General features: G+C 44.3%; 1 protein-coding gene across 5 annotated transcripts in view; it reads left to right on the top strand.

The window, feature by feature from the left end:
- RALGAPA2 (Ral GTPase activating protein catalytic subunit alpha 2) overlaps positions 1-14533 on the top strand; it is a 282250-nt gene that overhangs the window by 51052 nt on the left and 216665 nt on the right. For all 5 annotated transcript variants that reach the window (XM_082857547.1, XM_082857546.1, XM_082857550.1 and 2 more), the window contains exons 5-8: positions 6181-6224; positions 8737-8914; positions 9774-9889; positions 13075-13213. In XM_082857547.1, coding sequence (XP_082713673.1) covers positions 6181-6224; positions 8737-8914; positions 9774-9889; positions 13075-13213 — 477 coding nt within the window. The remainder of the gene's footprint in view (positions 1-6180; positions 6225-8736; positions 8915-9773; positions 9890-13074; positions 13214-14533) is intronic.

Genomic DNA, 14533 nt, shown 5'->3' with positions numbered 1-14533 from the left:
GTACGCGGGCCTCTCACTGCTGTGGCCTCTCCCGTTGCGGAGCACAGGCTCCGGACGCGCAGGCTCAGTGGCCATGGCTCACGGGCCTAGCCGCTTTGCGGCATGTGGGATCTTCCCGGACCGGGGCACGAACCTCTGTCCCCTGCATCGGCAGGCGGACTCTCAACCACTGCGCCACCAGGGAAGCCTATCTGTAAGGTTTTTAAGGCTGGCTCCTTGCTGTAAATCTGTGAACAAGGAACATATTTGAACTCTAAGGCTTGCAGTGTGAAATGAACACTGGCTCATTATTCTGAGCATCTGGAGATACTGATTCAAGTGATGTTTGGAGAGTAAGGAGATTAGGGCAGTGGCTGACACAGCACTTATGAACTCTGTGATATATGCTGGCCTGTTACTCAACTATTTGCAGATTTCCATTACTAATTACAAATGGAAAAAAATTTGTTTATTAGATTTTTCTTGAAGTCCATTTTAGGCCAGTAGTAAATCCTGGTGGGTACACGTGGCTGCTTGAAGCCTTATCTGAGAGTAATACTGAGAACTGACAGGGAGTGAGATGATGACAAAGAATGGCACAGCAGCAAACCAGGGATATTTGGTACAAGGGCAGGCTGTGGCACCCCTTCATGTGCCCATGTGTCTTAGTACAGGACTCAAGTTATACATGTGTTCGCTTTAAGAAGGTTTACTACTCCAGAGCTTCTATAAAGATTTTCTGTCCCATTCAGTGTATAGTGCTGCGTCTGTACTCAGTAAATGTTTGCCGAGTGGATGAATGTATATATTTCATATTAGAGATGTTTTATATTAAAAATGTTAAAAAAATAAATAACCTTTGGGTTTAAAGGAGCAGGCTCAATTAATGAAAGTTCACACATGTACAGAACTTCATACGTGGTTTTTATATATGAGTCACTGAATCTAGTTTGTTCAACTAGGTTTTTCTTATACACAGTGTAAAAACCAGGTGCATAACTAAACTGCAAATACGTTTATGGCTTTTAAAGAGTATCCTTGCGTTGGGTATACCCCAGGCTACCCAGGGCTCACATTGCCTGGGATGTGAACACACTCTCTGAGGCTCATTTCTCATAGTTTCTGCTGCTCACTCTTTGGGAGTCTGAGTCTGACAGCCCTCCCAGGGCCCCGCCCCGTCAGCCCACTCTTCCCGAGGGAGCGGGGGCTCCCCAGGCACTTCACACCAGGACTCCCTCAGGGTGCATCACAGCCAGGCTGGGCTAAGTCCGGGGCCCTGTGTGCCTCGTGTCCACCGAGGGCTGGCTGGGCCTGATGCCCTGTCAGCTCACTTGGTGTCCTCCCAGCATCCTCCTTCGGGTGCTTCCCCCATCACTGCTCTGCGTTTCTTCCCCTCCTTCGCCTTTGTGCTCTGCCCTCCGGAAGCCCTCTTCTTGGGTTAAGCGGCAACCCTATGGCCTCGGCCTCTTGCTTTCACCTCCTTGGCTGCAGAAACCTGGGTTTTCTCTGATGCTTCTCTGTCTCCCTCAGGGGTATGGGGGTGAGACCACGGTCTTTTTTCCTTCAAGGCCCATTCCAGACCTCATCCACCACCCCCTCTACGGAAACCTCTCTCCCTTGACGATGCTGCCTTCTTCCCCTTGTTGTTGCCATGTCCTCTGATCTTCTGCTCACTTACTTTTCTTTTTTAACAGCTTTACTCTCTCTCAGTCCTTTTCCTTCATGGCAGCCATAGCTACCCATCAGCCCCTTGACCCCCTCGCCTTCTGTGGCTTCCTGACTTCTCTTCCAACCCTTGTCATGATGCAGATCTCTGTCTGACCACAGTCTCCATCCCTGATCTTTCAGTCATTTCCAGGTTACCTGCTCTGTTTTTTTTTTTTTTAAATACAGCTTTTTAAAAGTATAATTGACATAAAACAAATTGTACATGTTTAAAATACACATTTTCATAAGTTTAAGCATAGGTATACACCTGTGCAGCTATTGCTGCAATCAAGATAATGAACGTAGCCATCACTCCCAAAAGTTTCCTCCTGCCCCATTCCACCCTTCCCCAGCTCACCCCCCAGTCCCCAGGCAACCACTGATCTGCTTTTTGCCCTTATAGTTTGACTTTTTAGAGTCTTACAGAAATAGAATCATGCAGTGTACTCTTTTTTGTTTGGCTTCTTTCACTCAATACAATTATTTTGAGAGTCATCTGTGTTGGTGCATGTATTAATAGTTCATTCCTTTTTATTTCTAAGTCGTACAGTAGTCCATTGAATGGATATACCATAGTTTTTTTATCCATTCATTTGATGATGGGCCTTTGGGTTGTTTCTAGTATGTGGCTACAAATAAAGCTACTGTAAACATTTGTGTACAAGTCTTTGTGTGTGGACATGTGCTTTCCAGTCTCTTGAGAATGGAATGGCTGAATCAAATAAAGACATATGTTTAACTGCCAGACTATTTTCCCAAGTGGTTGTACCATTTTACATTCCTGCCAGCAGTGTGAGAGTTCCGATTACTCCACATTCTCATCAACACTTAGTCTTATCAGTCTTTTAATTTTAGCGGTAGTGGTATCTCGTTGTGGTTGTAATTTGCATTTCTCTAACGACTAATGATCTTGAGCATCTTTTCATGCGCTATTTGCCACCTGTATGTCTTTGGTGAAGTGTATCTTTGAATCTATTGCCTATTTTTAAATTGAGGGTTTTCCCCCCTAATACTGAATTTTAAGAATTCTTCACATATTCTAGTTGTAAGTGTTTCAATCAAATATATGATTTGAAAATACTGTCTTCCCGGCTCTGGCTCATCTTTTCATTTCTTTAATAGTGTCCTTCAAAGAGTTTTTTTACTTTTGATGAAATCCAGTTTATCAATTTTGCTTTTATGGATTGTGCTTTTGGTGTCATGTCTAAGGAATCTTTGCCTAACCCAAGATCACAAAGATCTCCTGTGTTTCCTTCTAGAAGTTTTATAGTTATATATTTCACATTTAGGCCCTTGATTCATTTTGAGATAATCATTGTTAATTTCAGCTTCCTCCGGTAGACTGCTGCTCCCCTGTGCTTAGATGTTGTAGTGCCAGAAAGTCCTGTGCTTCTGCCCCACTGGCACTTTCCGCAGAGCTTGTACACCAGCACCCACCTGGCATTTCTCCATGTTCTTGCCCCTTCTCTGATGTCATACTGCCATCGCTTATTAATTGGCTTGAGGCACGATGCATACACAGAGGGAGGTTTTTTTAAAATTAAAAATAAATAAGAAAGAGTTTTATAATGTTAAAGTTAGATTTGACACGTCTTTGTGAAATTGTGGCCTTAAAAATATTAAAAGATCTTGAAAAGATTGCCACTTTATCAGGAGGAATCTTCAAGCACTGCAGTTCTTATCAGTGAGATAAGCAAAGAAGTAGACTTTGAAAACATTGATTAATTTGCTTCCATTAAAGCCAGGAAAGTAAAATTATAATACATTCTGTGTTATAAATATTTAAACTAGTGTGATTTTTCATAATACTTTTTCATTTTCCAATATTGAGCTTTTTGATTTTTCAGTATTTTTCAACTACTTTACTGTACCCATTCATTTATTCTTTTTTCACATGAGTCAATATAGTGGTAATCGGTAGGCTTGAAGAGGCACATAAAAGAGATGGAGGTGGGTATAATCACAGTTTGGTTGAGGAGTTTAAAAATCCACACAGGAATGATATACAGAGAGAAACTTTTTGAAATTAAAATGAAACTGATTTCATAATGGTAAAGTGAAAGTAGAAATATCTTTGTGAACTTAGGGTCTTTAAGAAATACCTAACGTGACCAGGGAAGGCTCTCAGGTACTCATCACCAGTTCTCATGTTGAAACCCTCTGACATGTGCCTGCACTGCACACATTTTTCTTTCTAACGTTGATCTTATTTAAAAAGAGGTCCTTAGAGAATAGCTGATGCCCTGTCTTTCGGGGGGAATGTGCTTCGCATGTGCCAGACACTGTTCTAAGCATGTATATAAACTCATTTAAACCTCATTACAGTGCTCTCTGGTAGGCACTGTTATTATCCCATTTTACAGATGAGAAAACTCAGGCATGGTGACAGTAAGTAAGTGACCCAGGTTACACAGTAAGCACAGAACCTGGATTTGAAGCCTAGCAGTCTGGCTCCTGAATCTGGCTTGCAACTGCTAAGCTGCACTGCCTCACACATCTGAGAGTTTCTGAATACAGCAGGATGGAATAGATCAAATATATATATATTAGTTTTCTATTGCTGCTGTGACGAATTAACAGAATCATTTCAAAAAGTAGGGTACTGTTGACAGATATGGGCCATAGATTCTCTATGTCTCTTTGTAAAGTCTGTCCTTTTCCTATGTATTTTCTCCTCCCTGTGTAGGGAAGTGTGGATATAGGCAACTATGGGTAAGCTGAGAGTTTAAAATAAAAATGTTGAGCCCATTTCAAGAAGGGGAAGGAAGGACTGACAGCCCCCCCGTGGTCACACACAATGAGCAGGAGAAAGTGTTTCTGAGAATGTGTTGCAAGATGATGGATTTGCCGGATGTCTGGGGAGAGAGCTGTGCGGACTTTATCCCGAGTCTTTCGGGAGGTGAGGTTCTGCCGGCTCTGCAAGCCTTGGGAGGTCCTCATGGGCATAATGGAGCAAATACTAAGCTGAGGCAGAGTGGACTTGGTCCAAGAATGGATGAACAGGGAGGCGAGGGACGAGGACCAGGTGGAGGACAGGTGTGGGATAAGTAGTCCTGTGAGCACAGGCACTCAGGGCTCGGCTGTGAGAGAGCCCAGCCTAGTCAATGCTGACTCTGGACCCCAAATCACTAGACGTGCTTTGGTGACAGATGTGGAGGGAAGTGGGCGTTTTAACTTCCTACTTCATCACAAACCATTAGTAATTCAGTGCTGCAACCTAGTCACGACGATGGTGAGTTCCCACCGAGCCCAGCGTTAGGTGTTATCAACAGTACAACAGATAGCTGTACGAGGTTCCTTCAGAAAGCCAATGATTTCATTCCAGGTAATGAATTCCTAGAGTGTATGCATTTAACTGACATACGTGTGTCTGTCCACATAGATAAAACCTGTAGCAGTTGTCGAGGCACTGGCTCTATTTCTTCAAAATATGTTGGTGGTGTAAAGTGACTTGATATCCAGTTTTAAAATATTGCACAAAACTTTCCATCAGGAAATCTAAATAATTTTTTTTTCTCAAAAAAATTGGGAAAAAAGGTTCTCTCGCTTAAGACTTCCAATTTATTTTTATTTTAAAAGATTACTTCCAGGGCTTCCCTGGTGGCGCAGTGGTTGAGAGTTCGCCTGCTGATGCAGGGGACACGGGTTCATGCCCCGGTCCGGGAAGATCCCACATGCCGCGGAGCGACTGGGCCCGTGAGCCATGGCCGCTGAGCCTGCGCGTCCGGAGCCTGTGTTCCGCAACGGGAGAGGCCACAACAGTGAGAGGCCCACGTACCGCAAAAAAAAGAAAAAAAAAAATTACTTCCTTTTTGAGGTTGAGATCTCATTTAGGGGCTACATGTGATACTGAGGTGTGGTTGCCAAGCCATCTCTATGCTAAAGGCATGAACACATCTAGCGAGTAATAGGTACTATGTCTCCGTCCTCATGAGGGACACTTCTCCCCCAAGTGGGCTGCAGCACCAGCTGGTGTAGTTCTGAGGAAACCTTGAATTCCTCCCCTCAACAGTGACCTAAGTGCTCTGCTAGATGATTTATTGATGGACAGAACCCATAAATGTGGTTGTCATTGCAAAGAGAGAGACATGCTGTCCTGAATATTTGCAAAATGGTCTTGTAAAAATGTTTTGTGAGTGGTAGTTTTATATTATGTTTTCCTTTAGAGATTTAAAGAAATCATTCATTTTGTGCCTGACAGAGACATTTGCACATAATCCACTGTGGGCATCTGGGTTACCTTAATATCAATCACTTTGACTCTTTTAAAAGAATTTTGAAGAGGTTCATACTTAAAGTATTTTTATCCTAACAACATCTCTCCTTCTATGACATTGCTTTGCTTCTGAAGGTCAGCCTTCTTTCCTTTTATTTTTTAAAAATGATATCTTTTGTCATAAGTACATTTTTTCTTTCTAAAACTAATTTTTAAAAAATAGGTCTTAGATATGCATTCACATACTCCATTTCTAATTCATTGTTTTAAACTTTCAGGCTCAACGTTAAAGAAGCTTCTACACACTGGAAATTCTGTTAAGGTATTTATTTTAGATGAAAGTGTAATGGCTTTTTTCATTACTCTTAAACTTATTCATGCCATAAAGTGACAAAATTAGGCCATTTTGAAAAAAAAATCTTTAAAAGCCATTTAACTTAATTTTTATTTTAATTGAGAAATGATATGACAAATATTGTTAGAGTTTTTATACTTACATCATAATTTATTGTGCTAGACATTTTAAACATTAGTAGGAGAAAGTGGCTTGGCATTCGGAGTTTGGAATCCTGCGTTCTAATTTCGATTCTGCCGTGTGCAGCCAGGGCACCACCGGCGAGGTGCTGACTGCTTCAGCTGTATCATCAGAAAAGAGAAGTTGAACCAGATCCTCTCTAAGCTTCAGAGCTAATGTGCCTGATTCCGTTCACCCCAGTGATCTTGTTGTTAAAAATTATAGTTGTCTCTCAATTATTTTTTGCTATTTTTTTTTTTGCTTTTTTTTTTTTTTTTTTTTTTTTTTGCGGTACGCAGGCCTCTCACTGTTGTGGGCTCTCCTGTTGCGGAGCACAGGCTCCGGACGCGCAGGCTCAGCGGCTATGGCTCACAGGCCCAGCCGCTCCGCGGCATGTGGGATCTTCCCGGACCAGGGCACGAACCTGTGTCCCCTGCATCGACAGGCGAATTCTCAACCACTGCGCCACCAGGGAAGCCCTATTTTTTGCTCTTTTTGAGAACACTTGTGGGGAAAAAGAGCAGCAGAGGCTGACTCTTGAATGTTTATTTGCAGCAGATTGATCTTGTAATTTAGGTTAAAATTGGCTTATTTTATAATGAATGTGCCTTTTATAAAAGTGTACCATTTGATGCTGGAATAAGATGACCCTAAAACGTAAGTGGCAAAAGAAGCCAGCCTGGGATGTGTGTTTTATGGAAGATAATTCACTTCATAGCTATTTAATTTATGTGCGTGCCTTTAATAAGCTAATACATTTTTGGTTTTATATCAGTTTAAACAATCCTAGCCACTCAAACTGGATAGGTTCACTCTCTCTTACCTGTTGGAAAAAAGAGATGAGCTGTCCCTAGTTTCGTGACTGTTCCATATTTTGTCCCTCCTATTTTAATTAATGGTCTTATAGCTAAAACTTACCAGCTTATCTTCTGTTTATTATTGGACTTATTTATATTTAATTACCTTAATGCAGTTAACATAAAAAATTGGCGATTTGTGATCGGAGTATGTAGAAAATTTTCTCTTGTTAAATTTGATACAATTTGGTTAGATATACATAGAGCCCTGTCATTTTTTGTTGGGTGCTGAATAGCATTATGTATTCAGCATCGTCACCGCTCATCTTACGTGCTGGGCAGGTGTGAGCACCTGCAGAGCAGAGCAGAGCAGAGCAGTGCTGAGTCCAGGGCATGTCTGGAAGGGTGTCATGGGATCAGTGTTGATGGGGTATCTGTCTTGGTGTATTTGACTTCTCTGGGGGGTCAGCCAAGCTTTTCTCTCTCCCTCTCTCCCTCTCTCCCTCCTTCCCTCCCTCCCTCCCTCCCTCCCTCTCTTCCTTCCTGTCTCTCCTCCTCCTCTTACCTTTCCTGCAGAGCCTGGGGCTTGGTTTGAACACTTGCTGTGGAGGAATCAGCACCACTTTGGTGTCACTGAAAGGAGATCAGGCAGCCCCTCAGTTACCTGTATTTGGAGCTCACTATGTCTTTCAGCTGCGTCTGACATTTTTTTCATCTCCTTTGCTTATTTAACCTCTTTTATTGACATCATCTTCCCAGCCATTTAGGAATATAAAAATGGAGTTACCTGTGTTTATGAATTCTAGGAATGGGAAGTTGAAAGTACGTGCAGAGGAGGAAAAAGGGCACATCTGCCTATATTGATATTTTCTACCGATGATGCCAACGATTTGGCGCATGGCAAAGGGTAGGAGAGAATAGAGTAGGGACACAGACAGGGGAGCCAGGTCTTCAGGGTCCTATTCAGCTCTAAGTGTTCTGATTTTCAAGAACATCATACATGTGCATAATGTAGTGACATGACAAAAATTCTATCCAAAGCACAGTGTAAGTTTGGAGGACGATTCTCTTTGCATTGTTTTCGTGAGTATTCAAGCATTGATGGTATGGGTGCTGTTGCCATGAAGAATGAAATACTGCTTATAGGAAATGCTTAGGTAGCACTTATGTGAGCTGGGCAGTTCTAACTCACTTCACCCCATACCAGCACTTTGTGGTAAACTCTGTTATCATCCCTGTTTTACAGATGGGGGCGCCGAGGCACAGAGGAGTTAAGTGGTCCTCCACGGCTCCCAGCTAAAGCTAGAAAGTGGCTGAGGCTGCACTGGAGCTCAGGCACTCTGGCCCTCGTGCTGGGTTGCAGTGCCCTTGCTTCCTGGTCACTCAGGGAAGGACTTGGTGCAGGACTTCAGTAATGCTTTTAGCTTCTAGTTTATTTTCCCCCAGAACCAATGCTACATTGCAATGCATTCCTACAAATACATGTACGTATTCACTTTTGTTGCCTTTGATATTGTTTCTAGATAAGATGTGAAGGAATCAGGCTGTTTCTCCTGTGGCTCCAAGCACTTCAGACAAACTGTGCAGAAGAGCAGGTGCTGATCTTTGCTTGCCTGGTGCCCGGTTTCCCAGCCATCATGTCGTCCAGGGGCCCCTGTACACTGGAGACACTCATCAATCCCGGCCCCAGCACGGCTGACGGTGAGCGATGGTGGCACAGCTTACAGGTGGAAACAACCCTCCAAGTTGCGTTGAGGAATTCCTTGGTCTGTCCTTTTCCTGAATAGAAACCTTGGTTTCATAGATGGGTAGTCATGTTTTGTACTCACAGTAGATTCTTACAAACATTAGAACTGACAGAGTTGGAGCCTGCTTTATATGAAATGATGACAGGAGAAATTTACTGGAGTGGTGGAAACAGGAACGGAAGGGAGGGGACGGCTGTTGGCAGGAGCAGAGACGCATGGTACGTCCGGAGTGAGTGCTTTTGTTGCTGTTAATGAGATTTAAATCCGCCTCCCAAACGCTGCCTGTTGCCCTCATCGCGATTGTTCTATAGGTGGGCGTTCGTCTGCTCCCCCAGGCTCTTTGTTGCCAGCGGTGTATTTTCATGCAGCTCATGGAAGGACAGTGGCGGCCTCACCGGACTATTAATGCCAGCCGTTTGTGCCCAGTGAGTTTTCAGGGAACTTGCTCTCCAGGGCCACTGATTTATTACTGCCGATCACTTTATTGCCCAGTGACAGGTATTTGATCTTGGGCTGGCCAGAGCAGAATGTGAAAGGGAAAAGAATGGTCCAGTGTGGGAGGTGGCTTCATGGGCCCCTGTCCCCTGTGTCAGATGGGCCTGGCCTGAAGTGTGAGCAGTTCCAGTGGTTGGTACATATCTTTTATTTTATTTTTTTGAAATCTTCATTGGAGTGTAGTTGATTTACAATGTTGTGTTAGTTTCTGCTGTGCTGCAAAGTGAGGTACATGTATTTTGATAGAGGCCATTTTTCAAAGCCCTGTTTGAAATTTAACTTTGGTGAAAGAGGTTTCCTTATTTTCCACTCTGCAGCAAAGATATATCCAGAAGAAATCACGCCACTCCTGCCAGCCATATCAGGGGAAAAGATCACTGAGGACCAAACATGCTTTTTTCTTCAAATACTGTTGAAATATATGGTTACTCAGGTATGAGCAAAATCGTGGATAATTCAGTGATGGTCGGATTCTCAGTAGGAAAGAGAAAACATTGCCTCTTTTCTTCCTCTTTGTTCATATTTTATATTTTTGCTTTTTCTTTGAGGTGATTTTATTTGGTATTTCACTAAACATAGAATGCGTGCCAGGACACTTCAGCAGAGACCAGGCCTACATACTAGTATGTGTGTGTATGTGTGCGTAAAGGACGCAATTCCATCCTCCATCCGTCTCCTTTACTTTCATATGGTTTCATATTATTCACACAGAACACTTCACTTATGACACTTCTGCTCACCAAACGTGTGGGATTTGAATCACCTAGTAATTCTCTGCGACACTAGCCAGGTGTCTTAACAATTTAACTCACTTCCGACACTCTCTACCTGGAGGTGGCCTCAGGTCTCACAGGAAAGGACTCAGTCCTCTAATGTGCCCCCACCCCCTCAGATGCCAGTCGCAGGGAGTCGGTCCCCAGGTTGCCCACGACTTCTGTCCAATCTGCCTACAAATCAGAGGTTCACATGACTCACTCCTCAGGTTCAATTCATTTTCTGAGTGGCTCACAGAACTCCGGGAAACATTGATTTACATTTCCCAGTTTATGAAAGGATATGATAGAGGACACGGGTGAACAACCGGATGAAGACACACACAGGGTGAGGTCTGGGGGCATCCGGGGCGCAGGGGCTTCTGTCCCTGTGGATGGGGGTGCGTTCCTCTCCTGGAGTGTCCATGTGTTCAGCCTGGACACTCCCTGAAACCCAGGCTGTTGGGATTTTTCTGGCAGCTTCTTCACGGGGACATGATCAATTATTAACTCCATTTCCAGCCCCCCTCCCGCCTCTGGAACAATGGGGCAGGGGGCGGGGAGAGGTTGAAAATTCCAAGCTTCAGACCGAGGCTTGTCCTCCTGGTGACCAGCCCCGTCCAGGAGCCCCTTCAGAGTTTCCTAGAGCTCTTGTCACTTAGAAGTGACCAGGGTGTTAGGGCCTCTGTGCCAGGAGCCAGGGGCAGAGACCAGTATAAGTATTTCTGTTATCTCAGAGTATCTGACGATTTTTGTCTGTTTGCTCCTTTCTTGCCCCTGTTGGTGGGAGGATGGGGGAGAAGCAAGCCTGAGGCTGACCAGGCGGGTCCGGAATGATTGGGCAGAGCGGGCAGGGGTCCTGGAAGGAAACACGTGGAATGATCTCATCCTGCCGTCAGCACGGCCTGCTTTATGGCACGTGGTCCTTTCTCTGAAATTTACCAGCTGAATACAGAACTAAACTAGGGGATTTATGTCTCTTGGTCTGTATTTCTGAACAGTGATGAGGTTTGGAAAAAGCTACTGCTTCTTTTCTCTCAGCGAACACGTCCCTGGTCCCTGAGCTCCTCCGGGGTGTCGTCCAGGCTCTGCCCTTCCCGTCACAACCTGGTTTGTTGACGTGTAATCTCTGCCATGTCCGCTTCCTCACCCAATGGGCCTTTGACACCCACTGTCGCCTGCCTCTGCCCCGTCACCGCGAAATCAGGGACCCTGGATGCACAGGGTTCTGTGGATGCACAGGTCCAGAGAAGGACACTTGAGTGTTTGTCGTCCTTGACCTTCCGGGTGATTCCAGGGGACCCCCTTCTTTGTCAAGGTCTCTCCTCCTGTGATGCTTCCCCTCCCATCCTTTCCTCCTTTCCACCTTTCTCTAGGAGACTGTGTTTCTCACTGCCCTTTCTGCCCACCATGTCCCGCGGGGCGACCTTGTGTGCTCTCCTCTCCCCGATTCCTTTAGCAGCACCGCAGGCACAGGACTCCCACATCCTGAGCGCCTGGCCTGGGTTCTGTCGCCATCGGGGAGCCCCACGTCCTAGCTGTGCGGCCCCTCCTGCACGCCTGTCAGCCCCATATGTCAGGAGTGGTTGGGTCGGGCTTTCCATCCATCCCAGGAGAGCAGCAGAGTAGCCAGAACCCGGATGTGCTGGGGGACTTGGGTTTCATTCTAGATGTGTGACCTCAGATGAGTCCTGTAGCCCCTGGGACCCCATCAGAGGAAGGATTGGTAGAGGGTGGAGGTGACCCCCCTCCACTGTGTGCAGGATTGTGTGTGCGTGTCCGCCCGCCCCCTCCCTCCCTCGGCCTGTTGGGTGGGCGGGTGCTCGGAGCAGAGCTTCGCCATTGCCTCACCCCGGGGGGCTTCTGACAGGTGGGAGACATGGGCCCCTCTGCCCCAGGTCGGCCACGGCCCCTCCTCCCTGGACCGCAGGTGACCCAGGGGGACCGAGTCAGGAAGGTGTGGGGAAGCTCTGCTCTAGAGCACGCTGTGGTCTCCCAAACGTGACGGCCAGTGGCAAGCATTCTCTAAGGGCCTGTTCACGCCACGTTTCCCTCAGTCGTGGGAGGACCCCCCCCCCACCCCCGTCACCATCTGGGCTCCTGGCCTGTGTGGGCCTCTCCCTGCGGGGGAGCTGTTTGCAGTGCTCCCACTGGGGGATGCGACACTGGTTATTCGAGGGGGAAACAGTGTCTTGACACTGTGAAAGGGTTAAACTTAATCTGTAGCTGGGCTGGCAGGCCAGGTTTATCCCAGCCTGTGGATTGCTCTATTTTTTTAATTGAAATACAGTTGCTTTGCAATACTGTGTTAGTTTCAGGTGTACAGTGAAGTGCTTCAGTTATACGTGTAGCCTATGGATTGCTTTTCATGCCCTTTCCAAGATTCCATAGCTTTGTGTTTTGATAATGATTTTGCATGTAGGTAACATTGGATGAAATTCTTGCAAGGGGTTGTTTCCTTAATTCTTGTTTACTGTAAATGGCCTTTTTTGAATTAAAAAAAAACACCTGATTACTTCTGACAGAACATTTTAAGGGCACAGAGAACATTAAATCATTACAGACAACATGTAGAAAAAAATATGGGCATGATGTAGTAGGACAAGTTTAAAAAGATATGGTATCATTGTTTTTTTTTTTTTGAATATCCGGTAAAAATTCTGTTTTTAACCTAGTTACTGTTTTGTTTTGAAGTATTCCTTCTTGTCGTCTTTTGAGTTTTAAGATGGTATTACATAATTGTCACTGCTATTTCTCACGTTTTTTATTTAGGATAGGGATTTTAATAACATAGCAGCATTTCAGTTGAGTGTTCACTAACCTGAAATGTAACTATATATATGTTTTTCCCATGTGTTATCTGAAGGCCGCAAGCTTGGAGTGGAAGCACAAGGAGAATCAAGAGACTGGTTTTAAATTTCTTTTTACATTGTTTAGAAAGTATTACCTTCCTCATTTGTTTCCATCATTTACCAAGTTAACGAACATCTACAAGCCTGTGCTTGGTAAGTACTGAGTGGGCTGTGTGTCCCGCCTCTTCCAAAGTGGACTTTGATTATTTTTTAAAAAAATAATCATTCTTTCTCATGTTTAATGCTAACTTTGTTGTAAGAAGTTTACGGTTTCCTAATGAATGATTTTAACTATTTGTACAAACTAAGATTTACCTCAGTTCACAGCAACAAAGGGAATCTGTGGCTCCTGTACTTAGAAGTAATTTGATATATATCCTGGTATTTTTGGTGTCATTACATTTAATAAAATTTTTAATGTAAAAAAATCCTGAATTTCCTGAAGTATACTCTTACGGGTGGTGGGGTGTGGAGACCCCAGACCTTGCCCAGGGATGAGCCAGCACAGGCCACAGAGCTGCCCTCAGTATGGTTTTTTCAGCACTGGATCCTTCATCCAGCAGGTGCTACTCACAGCTTCTAACGGAGGGACAGATGTTTGGGTGACTGGGGAACCGAGGGGCGGTGAGCCCCGGAGAGATAGGAAACGTAAAGGGATTTCTAATTTAGCTTCCAGGGTTTTCCTTCTATAAGAGGTGAGGACGCCATAGGACAGAAGCACCCCTTGCAGTGGTGGCGGAGGGAGTGGGGTGGTGGACAAATCTTTCTCTCCCTATTATTTTAAAATGAGTGAAAATAGTTCAAGTAAATGATCAAGAACAGTTTTGGAAGAGAAAAGGTCACAACAGCCGTTAACACATCTGGGGAGTGTGGGCAGCTAATTCAGTTACCTTTGGGTGTCTCTGTGTTCACCCACACACCTGGGCAAGGAGAAGCAGCTGAAGCTCGGCTCATGTGGAAAGTGGTAGAAGTGCTGACTTTTAGTGGTACCAGGGTATGTATTTTGTTAGCTATATATTTGTGGGTAACTTTTTCAAAAATTGTTTCTGATTTCATAAGTCCTCCATTTCATTGTAGAAAACATAGTGTATTGTTACTATCCTTAGATTAAAAGGGATTTGTTGAGAACTTTTCTGCCGCAGGTATTTCCGTAAGAGAGTTGAACTTAGAGCAAATGGTATCTCAGATTCAATACCATATCATTTTCATATTAATTATGGTGTTTAAAGAATAAGAAGTGGACTTCTTATTAATTCTTTGGAAATGGTGGTGTCTGATATCTCCAAGATGAAACATGACTGTCTGAATTCTTTTAGACATAAAGTAGATTATACTAATTCTATGTCTTTGGATGCATCTAAAGGGAGAAGGATATAAAACTAAAGATTGATAGATTTGATCAGTGTAACGTTAGGTGATAAAATACCTAATGCAATAAAAAATGTCTATATATGCTTTTACATCTATTCTAGT

Source organism: Leucopleurus acutus (assembly GCF_964270905.1).
Source record: "Leucopleurus acutus genome assembly, chromosome: 16".
NCBI classification, from domain to species: Eukaryota; Metazoa; Chordata; class Mammalia; order Artiodactyla; family Delphinidae; genus Leucopleurus; species Leucopleurus acutus.
This window is presented reverse-complemented; position numbering and strand designations above follow the sequence as displayed.